General features: G+C 45.0%; 1 protein-coding gene across 4 annotated transcripts in view; it reads right to left on the minus strand.

The window, feature by feature from the left end:
* Window positions 1–954: 954 nt before the first annotated feature.
* The window catches only part of ncoa1 (nuclear receptor coactivator 1), a 55,909-nt gene continuing 43,411 nt past the window's right edge, over window positions 955–13,452 (minus strand). For 3 of the 4 annotated variants that reach the window (XM_072680580.1, XM_072680599.1, XM_072680590.1), the window contains exons 8-20: window positions 12,680–12,778; window positions 10,584–10,724; window positions 10,105–10,252; window positions 8,964–9,984; window positions 8,213–8,372; window positions 7,368–7,544; window positions 7,057–7,177; window positions 6,419–6,587; window positions 6,031–6,330; window positions 5,472–5,570; window positions 4,941–5,340; window positions 4,568–4,742; window positions 955–3,598 (exon numbers count right to left, since the gene is read on the minus strand). In XM_072680580.1, coding sequence (XP_072536681.1) covers window positions 3,139–3,598; window positions 4,568–4,742; window positions 4,941–5,340; window positions 5,472–5,570; window positions 6,031–6,330; window positions 6,419–6,587; window positions 7,057–7,177; window positions 7,368–7,544; window positions 8,213–8,372; window positions 8,964–9,984; window positions 10,105–10,252; window positions 10,584–10,724; window positions 12,680–12,778 — 3,470 coding nt within the window. In that variant the 3' untranslated portion in view covers window positions 955–3,138. The remainder of the gene's footprint in view (window positions 3,599–4,567; window positions 4,743–4,940; window positions 5,341–5,471; window positions 5,571–6,030; window positions 6,331–6,418; window positions 6,588–7,056; window positions 7,178–7,367; window positions 7,545–8,212; window positions 8,373–8,963; window positions 9,985–10,104; window positions 10,253–10,583; window positions 10,725–12,679; window positions 12,779–13,452) is intronic. The other variant, XM_072680608.1, reaches the window with a different exon arrangement.

Here is a 13,452-nt window from a genome sequence, read left to right on the forward strand (position 1 = left end):
AAAAGAAAACAAAAATGTTGGCAAATTCTGACCGAAATACCTGAGCACTATCCCCCTCAAACCAAGGTTCCACTTCCTCAGAGCTGTTTAAACTTTTGACAACAGAGAAATTAAATAATATGGCCTTTTTTTCTTTCTTTTTTTTTTTTTTTCTTTTTTAAATTAACCCGTACAAAAGCCAGTCCACGCTGCTTCTCTCTCAGTAAAGTCACATTCAGCAGTCGCTAAACCATTCTCTCACATAAAGAGCAATCTGAACACCCACAGGAAAGTTGCAGGTTTTTTTTTCTTAAAAAGAAAGAGAGAAAAAAAAAAAAAAATCAGGACATGTTTCCATTTTAAAACACCAGATATACAGTATTAATCACACACATACACACTTCCAGACAGCCATACACATCCCAACTGAAACAAAAGAAAGAAAAAAAAAAGAACAAAAAAGAACAAAAACAAAATGGAAGCAAGTAGTTATTACCACAAACTTGGAGCACTACATATTGTTGATTCTGAACAGATACATATTCACATTTGTCTGTTATATACACGATAACTGAACCAGGCTTCAAAGACGAAAAAAAAAGAAAGTATGTCCATTGTACCTCGGTGCGGAACTGACTGAGAGCCGTTTTTTTTTTAAAAAGAATAACCCACTGCTAATAGGCACTGTTCAATAGTGCGGTATATTTGGCATAAACGTGTCAGAAACGGTGTGAAGAGGTGTTTGTAAGGAGGGTAAACTGCGGCATAAAATGGAATCCTATTACCTAGACACTTAAACACAATTTTCATAAAAGAAGAATGCCCGCTTCTGACGAACATGGCAGAAATGAAAGCTGATAGCCATTACAGAACAGGTCACTCTTAATCAACGTGTTGTTCTTTTTTTCCTTTTTAGAAGGTGAGTCAATCTGTCCCCCTCCCCCACACCATCCCCACCCACCCCCACCCCCACAATTAATCTCTTAAACCCATTTTGCCTTCTGTAACGTGTATGTACATTTTTAGCAAAAAGTGGCTCAGGCAAGCCCTCAATGTCCACCAACAAACAAACTGTACATACTTGATACCTCGACAGTTCAGGGCTGGAAAGAGTAAACGCTTGAAAGCTTGGTGCGGCATTGAGCTTGAAGAGCCATCCTTTGCATGCACTGCACACCCACAAAGACCACACAAAGTGATTCACAAATCATAGAACATCGCTTTACGTAAGATGGAAAAAACGGAAGGTGGAGAAGGTGGGGCGGAGAAGTCACGCATGCAACGATTTCTGACGCTGTCTTGTACGTATGTACAGTGAAACCGATTTGGACCGAAAAATTTCGACTGAACTTCCCATCACGGGCTGACGAACGCCGCACGTGCCTGCAAAAGCTCAGACTTTGTCCTTCGGCTCCACCATGTAACGTTATTGCGGGTCATCTCAGTTTCTTGCTGTTCCAAAAAAGAATGCTGCCTTCGTGCGTCGCTGTAACGAAGCTAAAGAGAGAAGAAAGCAAATGAGGAGGTTTTGGAAGAGGATGAGGAGGAGGAGGAGGAGGGCAACGCTGATGAACAGTGTCCGACTGGGCAACAGTAGTCACATGAGCAGTCAAAGAGCTGGAGAGGACGCAGCTGACGGTGCGAGAAAGGGACAGCACCCTTCCAGAGCCAGAGTAGAGCGACCTGGGATTTCTAGACTGTCTTTGCAAAAAGAAAGAAAGAAAGAAAGAAAGAATGAAATACCTCCACTGAATTATCAAAATCAGTTAAGATCATCTAAGTTTCATCTTATGTACTGTACAACAGAATTTGGGGATCTGTAACATGTACTGAGGTGTCAGAAAAAACAAAAACAAACAAACAAACAAAAAAACATAAAATCAACACATAGCATACCAATATCAATCAGAAAAAGGGGGAAACTTAAAAAAAATAATAATAACATTAATAAAATAAAAAATTGTGCAAGCTCTCCATGTCCTCACAAATGAGTCAGAGAGCTTGACACCTCCCCAGGTAATATTCAGCAATGTTACTTTAGTACACACGATCTCATGATTTCAAACATTATTCTTCAAAATAAAGAAAAACAAAATAAACATTACATATTCTCAAAGCTATAAAAAGAAGAGAACCAGTTTGCAACCCATGATGTTGATGCATTCAAAACGAGAGTTACTGGTAGAGTAAATTCAACAACACTTCTTTTTCTCGTTTTTAAAAGGAAAAAAGAAAGCGTGAGCTCGTCCCAACGCTGTCCTTTTTTTGTGCTGTACAATAATAATACCAACCTGCACAGTACACATGGCAAACAACACTGATAGGCTGACGCAACCCTAAGTGGCTCGTATTCACAGCTGCTGAGGGGATGGGGGGGAAAATGTGTAGGACATTTTTTCTTTTTAAAAAAAAAAAAAGCCTGCTGTTTCAAAATGAGTTCTCCCAGGAAAGCCTGTGGCAGACATGTGCAACGGAGCAGTCTCCCAAACTGGCAATGCTTGTTCTGACGACAACAGACACTTATATATCTACTAAAAAAAAACAAACAACAGAGCAAGACAGCAGGAGAGAAAGAAAGAAAAAACAGAAAAGGAGAACAAAACGGAGAGAAAGAGAAGGAGAGACAGACAAAACAAATAAAAAGAGCTGGGAAACTCCTCCCATCATCAGGCACTGCTAAGGAGAGCCTATCAGTCACAGATCCAGCTGAAACTGAGCTTTCCCATGCAGAGGAAACCTAAAAACATTCCCAAGAGTTGTCCTATTGGCCGAGGCCAGAGCGTTGTCATGGCAACACCACGGCAACCGCCTGCCCCAGTTTCCGATCTGTCCAATCTTAGCTCAGCTGCTGCACTCCGCTCTCCAAGAAGCACTGCGACGACGGCCTGATAGGACGTTAGCCGGTGAGAGGCAGCAGGTCCTTCTACAGACTTGGCAAATTTCTGGAACGTGATTATATATAGTCCCCGTTTAGGGAGCAGACTTTTGAAAAGTAGGTGACCAGGAATGAGCACGCTGTCTAACGGGCTGCGAAATGCCATTCAGCCCCGGGCCCATGGACACAGACCCCTGCAGGTATTACTGTATAGAAACCAAAGGTGACGAATAGAAATCTCTACACGTTGGAGACGGTCGTCTAGGCAGGCGTCTCTAGAAGGGTCACTCAGTCAGGAGCTGCTGCAAGAGGCTCTTCTGCTGGGACTGGGAGGTGGGGGCCGCACTCTGGGCCTTCTGGGGCCCCATGGGTCCAGGCTGGTTAAGGTAGGAGTCGCTCCCCACGAGGTTTACTGTGCACTGGACATCAGCAAACACTTGAACCTGCTGTACCTGGAAAAGATAATATGGAAGGGTAAACAACCAGCAACAAGTGGACGCAAATAAAAGAACATACACAATAAAAAGTACTAGCAACGAAGTGGCATCCCCACTCACCTGATCATTACACAAAGAGCTGACGTTACCGAGGTTGTTGTTGCCCATGCCGACTGGTGGTCCAATTGGAGGTAGTGAACCCACGGCTCCCGTGCCCCCAGCCATGGATACGGTGATGCTCATGTTGTTGTACACGCCTTGTTGACCAAAATTCTGCGAGGCAGTCTGACCAGCCTGGTTATATAGACTAGCAAACAAACACAGTAAAAAAAAACAAAAAAACAAACAAAAAACAACACACACAGTAAACAACAAAGAAAAAAAAGCAAAAGCAACACTTTGTATTACACTTACAATGGGCGAGCGGCACTGATACAGAAAGTGCACCGAAAAAGATCAGGATGCACAAATGCTGTGACGTCAGAGGTATGGAGACTAGGGTTCAGATGGATACAGTGCGTTTACCCGGGGACAGGGAGTAGCCATCTGCTGATTGATTCTGTGTTTAACATCATTTCTGTGCCATCTCATCCTATGTTATATTAAAAATAATAAAATAAAAAAATCAAATAAAAAAAAAAACTTGTCAATCTGACAACAACTGCTAAATGCTAAACTGTGATGCGAATTATGGAGAGAAGCTGGTTTGCTCTAGCCTGGCTAGCAGGAAAACATTTGGTTCAAAATTGCTGACAAAAACTACCTTAGCTATGTTTTGCAATGCGATGTTTTGTAGGAAAAAAGTTTTGGTTGTTGATTCCATCTTTAATTTCCAGACAATCTACTTACATCATCAGATGAGAACATTGTTTATTTCATTTTATTTTCATTTCATTAAAAGGGGGGGCAAAAGGGGGCAGCATGTCTCATCTCCTCAGTCCAATGGCCCCTCTCTGCTGTGCTTGTGCTCGTTTTGCTTCTTCCCACACCACAGACTTACTAACACTATACTTTACTTACTACTCTAAAAGTTATCATTCATGAAATATCCCATATTTAGCCAGCCTACACTGACAAACCTTTTGATTTTTCAAAAATGCTCTGGTTGCAAATAGTATTAATAGTTGAAGCATGGAGAAATGTGGCTAGAGACAAAACAGAAATATCTCACATTTACATCATTTTAAAATACCATCCTTATTATGAGATACTGTCATTGTGTTTAAATACCTTATTGCAGTTACACTGCCCAGCCCTAATTGATCCTTTGTCTTACCTGTTGTTAGCAATGCCACCTTGCTGCCAGTTCTTTATGTCAGGTGACTGGTAACCAGGTGGAGGCTGTGTCTGCTGGAGCAGAGGACTCTGGGAGGTAGGGTTTTGGGGTGACAGCAAAGGGCTGGTAGGGCCGAGCTCGGCGGGGAAAGATGGCTCTCCTTGCTGGACCATGCCTTTAAGAAACAATTAACTGTTGTGAGAGTTTGAATTGATCACTGGTATCAAGACCATGGTATGTCACCTATTACAATTCAACCAAACAAGGGTTATGTTGTTCAAATTGAATGAAACCAACTGCTGCTGGTTAGCTGTCATTAGCAGCGTATAGCTGTATGAGCTGAATGAGCACTGTTAGGTTCATTCTAACCTACCTGGACCCCCAAATTGTTGGAAGAGCCCCGGCTGAACGGAGGAGTTCACAGGTGCTCCAAACTGTCCTTGCATGCCTCCAATCATGCCTTGGTTTGCCAGAGGCCCCCTGGCAGACAGCTTGGGGTCCAGTGGACCCCCCATGGGGCTAAAGTGGCTAGGGGAGGTAGGGGTGTTTCCAGGAACAGTGTTGTACCCTGGGGGAAAACCAAACTGCTGCTGCTGCTGTTGTGGCTGCTGAGGCTGCTGGGGGCCTTTGGGGACTCGCTGGGCTGCCATGGCCCCTGTTGTAATTCCTTGCCTCATCATCATGACCTTCTGCTGCAGCAGTTGCCTCTGGCGGTGCTGGAAGCTGTAAAGCTCTCTTTGCCGCTGAGCAAGCATCTGAGCGTTGAGTGGCGGCTGAGGGAGAAGACAGACACAGAAGGAACTGAAATAGATGGCTGGTGTTGTAACTCAACCAAAGACCATGCACACGTCTTCATCCTGTGTCATGCAGACAGCGCTACTCCTCATTGCCTTTATACACTAACCTGCGAGGGCATCTGAGGCTGTTGCATGCCCTGACGCATCCCCATAGCAACGGGCCCCCCTTGTGGGAACTGCCCCATGGCTGCCAACCTATTCTGAAGCTGTCAGAGAGAGGGAAGAGATATGAGCGATACTAAATGAGGGCAACTAATCACCCTGCCCGCCACGCATTTCCCACACACCTGTAGCCTACAAAAGACGAGGTTAGTTCCACAGCATGGTAGCGCAGACAGACATTCAACTAGCCTTTATTAATTCAGTAACACTGAGCTTGCTCCATGCAGAGCGAGAACTTGTGTTTGTAGTTTTTAGTACAATTTCTAAAAAGGTTTAAAAGGCAAAAGGCTGCCGAACCAGGGAACGTTTTCTTTTCTGTCCAAGCTGTTAACATTCCTAAATGAAGGAGTGGGGAACTGGACTACACTGCTTTAGCAAAATGTTTTGTAGTGTGGCAAAAGCTGGAAGACTACAGAACAGTATCAACACAGCTGGAGCAGATAAAGCAGTCTGGGAATAAAAAGCAGGAGGATAAGCAGAAAGGTTTCTATGTTCATGTTGTACCTGTTGCGGGCCTTGCAGGCGCTGCTGAAGCTGCAGCCTCAGCTGGTTGGGTGGCAGGCGCAGCTGGTTTGGCATCCCTGGGGCTCGGTTCATCCCGGGTCGCATCGTGTTCATGCCCATGTTGCCAGGAAAGGGCACCCGGGGTGCCACAAACCCCATGCCCTGTGTACCAGCCATCTCAGCCGGGAACTGTGAAGCTGAGGTGGGGAACTGGGTGGGATAGCCTGGGAGCTTGGGGTCCATGGCCACCGTGGCAGGTGGCTGTGGGAAGCGCTGGGTGATCTGATCCAGGCATCCACTCTAGAGATAAAAAAGCAAGTCAGTAAGTACTCCGATCATGGACTTCTTGGGAGAGAACCCAAAGGAACCAAATGAGAGTAACTCTGACCTGAACAATTTTGTCAATGCCCAGTGCCCGGTCTAGCTCGGCCAGCTCACTTTCGTCTGTGCCGCTCAGAAAAGACACCAGCTGATCCAAAAGGGCCTTCTCGTCATTGCGGCCTTCCGGGGTAGTCGGAGGGCACAGCATTTCGTCCAGTGGACATGGCACACACTGCCTGCTCAGACAACATAAGAGGCAGACAGGGAAAGCGTGACAGGGAGTGAATAAAAACTTTAAATCAAATTTAAGTAATGTTTTGCAAGATTCTTTATTCAAATGTATTTCAATTTTGGAACAAAGACAAACAATAAATTGGAAACGAACCAAATTAGACTAACTCTGACCTGAATAATTTTGTTGATACCCCATATTGGTAGCCGGATTAATGCTTCTAATAAACAGGGACATTTTATATTTAACAGATAACGTCCAGCTGTATTCAGTGTATCTGTTTACCAATAGCATCCTGTTTTTAATATGCATGCACAAAAACACTCACCATCAATAGGGGTATAAATGATAGTCTAGTAACTATAGCCTATAATGTCCATGTTTCCTACACAGGAAATGTTTTCCACATTTAACTACACATAGTAAAATGATGCTTAGCATCTTTACATCATCTTTACATCAAAAAAACTCACTCTTGAGGTGAGGACAGAGGGGCATGTGTTTGAGTTCCCAGGGTGCCATCGAATGCTATAGAGTCAGGCAGGGACAAGGGCTGGAACTGTTGCGAGTCAGGCAGTTCCAGTTTGGCCAGTCCTGCATTGGAACATAAGGTCATTAACACAGTTTTTACACCTCTCATCCCCTCAGGAATTAAGCAGCAAGCAGCGGCAGCAGCAGTGCCTGGTCGCAGTAGCTTAATAGAAGAAAACCGAACACCTGATCACAGTGATCACATTGAAAATTGGAGTATGAGGCATGTTTTAATAGAGCATGCGTGTAGCACCTGTGCTTCCACTGAAGGTGTTTATGTTGGTAGGATCGGCAAAAGGACTGCTGCTCTCCTTAGGCCTCTGAAAGGGATCAGCCTGCCCCAGCCCCGGGCCCTGAGCCTGTGTGGGCGTAGAGGGGCTGCAGAAGTCAAAGGGAGACTGGCTCTGGAGACTGTGGACATCAGTGAACACTGTAGAGACAAGTGAACACATACCAATGAGTTAGTAAAAACAGACTTGAAACATCACTGTTGAGTGTTTAAAGGTGATAAATCATGACTGAAAAATGAAATTCCCTCATTTTACTGAAAAAAGTAACAGAAAGTACAATCCATATAGTCCGTACACAGAAAACTAAGCTGCAAAAACAATTTTAACTGAAATACCACCTATTTAACCACAGTTTATCTCCACCGACCTATCCTGTAGTTAGCTTTTTAAAATCAGGCACCATGCAGGATGGCCAATTAGAACTAACATCATATCATTACACAGCAGTAAAAGAAGTAACAGAAGATGAAGAGATAAACAGTGGTTGGAAAATAGTCTATAGTCAAGGCTAACGTAGCATATACGTGGTAGTTAGCAATATATTGCACACAAGCTGAAACTAATAATTTAATTTCAGTAACATAATTAGCACATTTCTTCCTTAATATTACTATTTTTGTTTATAACACTTCAAAATTGAAGCAGTTGAACAGGCATCTTCAGACTGTGCATTTTGCAACTTCAATGGCTAAGAATACAAGAAAGCAGCTACTCACATTAACTAAAGTATGTTTTTATGGTAACACACGCACGCACTTAAATTTTGTGAATATTTTTGGTTTAATCTCACACTTCTGAAAGCCCTCACCACGGCTAGGTGTTCCGGGCGGTTCGCGCTTCACGCTCACACCGATGGGAATGTTGTCGTCAGCCGGCCGGGGCAGCCCTGGCTCCTCTGCTGGCTTTCCGCCCACTGGGCCCCTAAGGTTGGGCAGCAGCTGGTTCAGCGTGTCCAAATCACTTGGAAACTGCAACATGTACACACAGACACAAAACACACAAAGGGTGGGAGAGAAAAGGTTAGCCAACATCAAAGTGTACTACTGTGACAAGAAGCACAAGACAAAGTTCAAGCTCTGGAATCACAAATGAACACAATGGCTGTGGTGCTAAAGAGTGGGGTCAGAGAATGAGCCAGCCTGATGGATATAAATAGCAGTGTGTAACTGCTCTTACCCTGAATGATGGCATCAGGCTACTTGCTATCGCTTAGCAGGAAGTGTACTCTATACCAAGAATTTTTTATGTGAAGGTTAGGAGTCAGAAGCAACTTACAAGTTTAAGGGCTGAATTCTTGGGCTATAAATCAATTAGTAGAGAAAAGAAACAGTAGTGGAAAGTGGAAAGCTATGGGATGCATAAGCTGTATATGTGGGTGTGGGAGGCTACAGTTGTGGAGGTGTTGGAACTGCTGACTGTATATATGATATATACAATCACCGGTTGGAACATGTAGTTAAAATTGCTCTCACTGGTAACTGGTAACAAGGTTTTTGTGTGAACCCTAGGTTAAAACAGCACAAAGCACACAAATCAAGAACAAGTGTGTGAGTGCATACCGGACTTGGCCTGTCACTGGGTTTGGGTGAGCAGCTAATCGCAGGAACAGGAGGAGCTGCAGGAGCAGCAGGAGCACTAGGTGCTGTTGCAGCACAGGGTCCGTTTTCTCCACTCCCTTTCTTCTCCGATTTGACCCGGACTGTCTGCAGGCTGAGTGCTGCTGGGGGTGGCAGGTCAGCCAGGTCCTTCTCATCCGTGTCGAGCAGAAAACGCAGCAGCTGGTGATCTTGCGGCTCTTTGCCGGCTACAGCAGCCAGGGCTGGGCCGGGACCTGGGCTGCCTGGCGGCTCCTTCTTGATCTCAGCATCCTTGGCGGTGTCAGCCGGGCTGCTGTCCTGGAGCAGCCGGTGCAGGATCTTGTGCCGTTCTGTCAGAGTGCTGTGGGAAGCCGGGCACTGGGCGGCAGGTTGCGGACGGGTCTGGGCGGTCGGAGAGGACTCGTGGTCTGCAGGCCCAGCGCCGCTGTCCAGGAGCTGATTGAGTTTGGGATTGCTCACCACAGCACTCTTGGGCTCATCAATGCCAGACTCCGGCGGCTTGGCCGGAGGCGGGCGAGCGGGGGAGCTGCTAGGTGTGGGCGTTTGCCTAGGCGGTAAAGGCGAGGGGAGAGAAAAGGCAGTGGCGTCTCCACCGGACTGCTGCCGGACCAAGGCACCAGCTGGAGAGTGGATGCCAGGCGTTGGGGGCGAGAAAGGGTGTCCCGGGATGCGCGGGCTGGCCGCTAGGCCTGGGCTGCCACGAGGAGGCCGTGGCGACATGAATGAGGTAGGGGTGGCTGTGAGGGGGCTACCCAGAGGAGAGGGGCTGCTGACCTGCTGGGGTGGCCCCGCACGACTGGGTGTCAGGTAGCCTGGTGGGGTGGAGGCGGGAGGGCCTGGTGTTAAGCAAGCTCCGTTCCCATTGTTGAGATGCATGCTGAGGTCACTGGAGGGCTGCAGGGCAGGAGAGCGGGCTGGAGGGGCTGATGGGGACAGAAGGCTGGGGGTAGTGTTTTCCTGAGAGCTAGCAGTGTTGTGTTCCCTGCAACACACATACAACACATGTTCAATGGCAACATACCAACAAAAGAACAGCTCTTAAACTAAGCAATAGTAAAACTACCTTACGCAATTACGAAAAGATAGTCTGTGTAATATGTACCTGTCGATAGTGTGGATGCCCATGATGAAGGGCTGTACGTCGGGGTTGGGGGGGCAGCAGAACTTACAGCGCGTCTGAGCGCTGAGGGGAGTCCCGTCACTGAGTGTGAAACGGTACAGAGGGCTGATGGCTGTGCCATGGGTCATCACTGTTCAAACACAAACATACACATGACTAGCTCTGATTCACTTTTATTCAATCAACCCATGATAACATATATCCAGCAGAGGGCAGCAGCAGTTGATGCCAACAACCAATAACAAAAGTCTCATCTATTTGATCAAAGGTGGGGACCTCTTGACAACACAGACATGAGTAACCTTGTTCACAAGATCAGTTTAGAATAGAAACATTCATGTTCAGATTAGAAGCTTTTAAAAGCTTTTGAGATTCAGGCATGTTTCTTATACAAGCATGCCCAAAGGCCCTTTCTAGCAGACCCCATTGTGATGGTTTTGGTGAGCTGCTTTAGTGCATACCCTCTTGTAGCAGCTTCTTGGCGTGGGAGGGTTCTTTGCCCTGAGGCTGGAAGAAGGCATAAATGCACTTCCTGACCAGGTCCTCCCAGCCTGGTCGGCCGGTGGCTCTCAGAGCACTCGTCTCAATGGAGATGATCTTCCCTGAAGGTCACACACACACACACACACACACACACACACACACACACACACACACACAAATGTATATACATATACTAAGAAATGATTAAAAAAGCAGAACATTGTGGAATAACAGGTTCCTATAAATACTATACATTAAAAAGACAAAGACAAATAGCACAGACTAGAGATCCGATTCCCTGAATCTAAATGGGGGCCAGTCCAAGAATGTTTTAATGGATTATGATTAGGTTATTTTAAGCCTGATCCACCATCGTTACTTTGCTTTCTTTTTGCACTGCACCACTGATGTGCCATGAGGTGCAATGAATAGACATTATCCACAACCCCTCAGCAAAGTGGTGTATGTTGTCAGAAGGTAACAAATGGGTCTGCAGTGTGAAGCTACTTAACAGTGGAAAGTAAAGACTTGTTTTATCTGCAGTGCCAGTGTTTTGACTGGGTGCAAGTTAAACACAGAATGAAAAAAGGTGAACGCACGTCGCTTCCCGTCTTTTTTTCTGACACCTGAAGCCCTCAGGTAGCCGTTGGGTGGAGGCAGGAGGGTGGTGACCTGGTTATTCGTAATACCACAGGCAGTTAAAGGGTATCTAGCTTCAAAGGTAATGCCACTGTTCCCTGATTTCCAGGTGCCAGGATTATGGATGCGGTCAGCAACGTAATGACATTGCCACATTTGTTTTCCACTTTGGAATAGGCATAATCTCCACCCAATTCAACTGGCTGCCTGTTAAATTCTACAAACATAATAAAAGGCTTCTCCTGATTTATAAATCTCTTAAAGGCTTGGCCAAGCAATTTTACTTTTCTACCCAATTCCAATTTCTTTCTTCTAAGCGTTCTTGTATTTCTTGTATGTCTATCTGGTGTCGATGGGTTCGCTTTTGAATCTTTGTTCCTCTCAAGGTTTCTTCTCCTTGCTCTATGGAAGCCTTCCCTTGCCACTGGCACCATTGGCGTGCTTAAAAGACGTTTGTAACAATGCCTGTTGTGAAAAGTGCTATATAAACAGACTTAAATTAAATTGAATAGGCAGCCAGTGAAGGGATGAGAGAACAAGAGTAAATGTGGCTGAATTTTTTTGCTCTCCTGTGCAGTATTCATTCAGCATTTAAGTTCGATGACTTGCATGTCACAGCTGACTAACTAACTACTGAACACTCTACAAAATTGTTGCATCACGTACATAGTGCAGTAGCATTATATAGAGAAATACAATGAAAGAAGTTTTTTTTCTAGACTTTTTTCAGATAAGAATAAATGTTTTTTTGATAATGTTAGATGTAAATGTGAACTTAAACATAAAAGAGAATACTAATACGAGAATATGAATTATCTGTTTTTTTTTTTTTTTAAATAAACCGCTATCATCAGAAACATGGTAACAATGTGTCTGACACCACCAGAAAATGCTGACTCACAGTGGAAAAACTATTAAATCCAAAGAATTCATAGGTGAGGTGCAACAGCAATAACTGTATATATTAGTGAATAAACCATGTTGACTAATCTGCATAATGTTGCTTGAAGTAAAGGATTAAAAACAGCTTAGTTATTTTTCAAGAACAAAGTGTTGCCATATACCTGCCCAGAACATTCTAAGGATCAAGATCAATTCAAGCGTTTTTGGCGGTAATTGAGGATTTGGTGACACCTCAGTTTGTTTATTGAAAAACTCACACATCAGGTCATTTGCTTCACCTTGCATGACCAGAGTGGCACAAAAGGCCTCCTAATCCAGCAGGTTTCAGGTTGTTACCAATACTGCCGAAGTGCAGGCCTCAGACCAATTTGGCCTTTTTCTGAACATTGAAGGGGCTCAGGATTAGAGTGGGAAAAGCTGACCTGAGATCAGTGAGCCCTACCCTGATAATCGGTTAGATTAGCCAGTTGTGTTGGACTGCGAGTGGAATGTGCATGCATGGCAAATAGGAGGTGGAGAACCGAGGGGCTACCTGTGGGGTCCTGCTTGGTGATGAAGGACTCCGTGCTGGCCGGAATCTGTGTTGGACGGGGCGTCCGGCACGCAATGCAGATTAGACAGCTCTGCAAGTCTGTTGATACACAGGGAGAGGGAGAGGGAGAGGGAGAGAGAGAGAGAGAGAGAGAGAGAGAGAGAGAGAGAGAGAGAGAGAGAGAGAGAAAAAAAGAAGGTGCTTGGACAAAAGTAACTTGGTACAACACATTGTATTGTATTGAAAAGATGCTTGATGCAACCACGTTACTACACAATTAGTTAGTGCCTCCTTTTAATGTAGACATTTCAGAACTTGAATAATTTGACTGCAGCTTGAGCACAGAAATATTTTATACACGTAATGTGTATTCAAAAAAACCCCCAAAAAAACACCAACTCCTATGACACAGCAGTACCTATACTTCATAAATAAACACATCACACAAGACACTGCGTTGTGTATCACTGATGCCACCATTTATAGAAGCTGGGAACATATGCTGCCACGCTCGCTCTAAAATGCAAACTGTAAATTTGCAGAGACACCTGCGACAAAAGGAACGTAATGTAATTTCACGGCTGCTGATTTCTGTGATTTCACAACATGGCACATCTGAATGTGCGGAGAGCGGCAGAGTTGGCATAAACTCACAGCTCTGTGTGCTAATGTGAGGATGAGGTAATGTGCTGCTGCCGCCTGAAGTGGTATTCAAAACTCAAACAACTTAATGTTGGTACGCACAGTTGTGTTTGGAAGGCTACATACACTCA

The sequence above is a fragment of the Salminus brasiliensis genome, chromosome 1 (genome assembly GCF_030463535.1).
Source record: "Salminus brasiliensis chromosome 1, fSalBra1.hap2, whole genome shotgun sequence".
Classification (NCBI taxonomy): domain Eukaryota; kingdom Metazoa; phylum Chordata; class Actinopteri; order Characiformes; family Bryconidae; genus Salminus; species Salminus brasiliensis.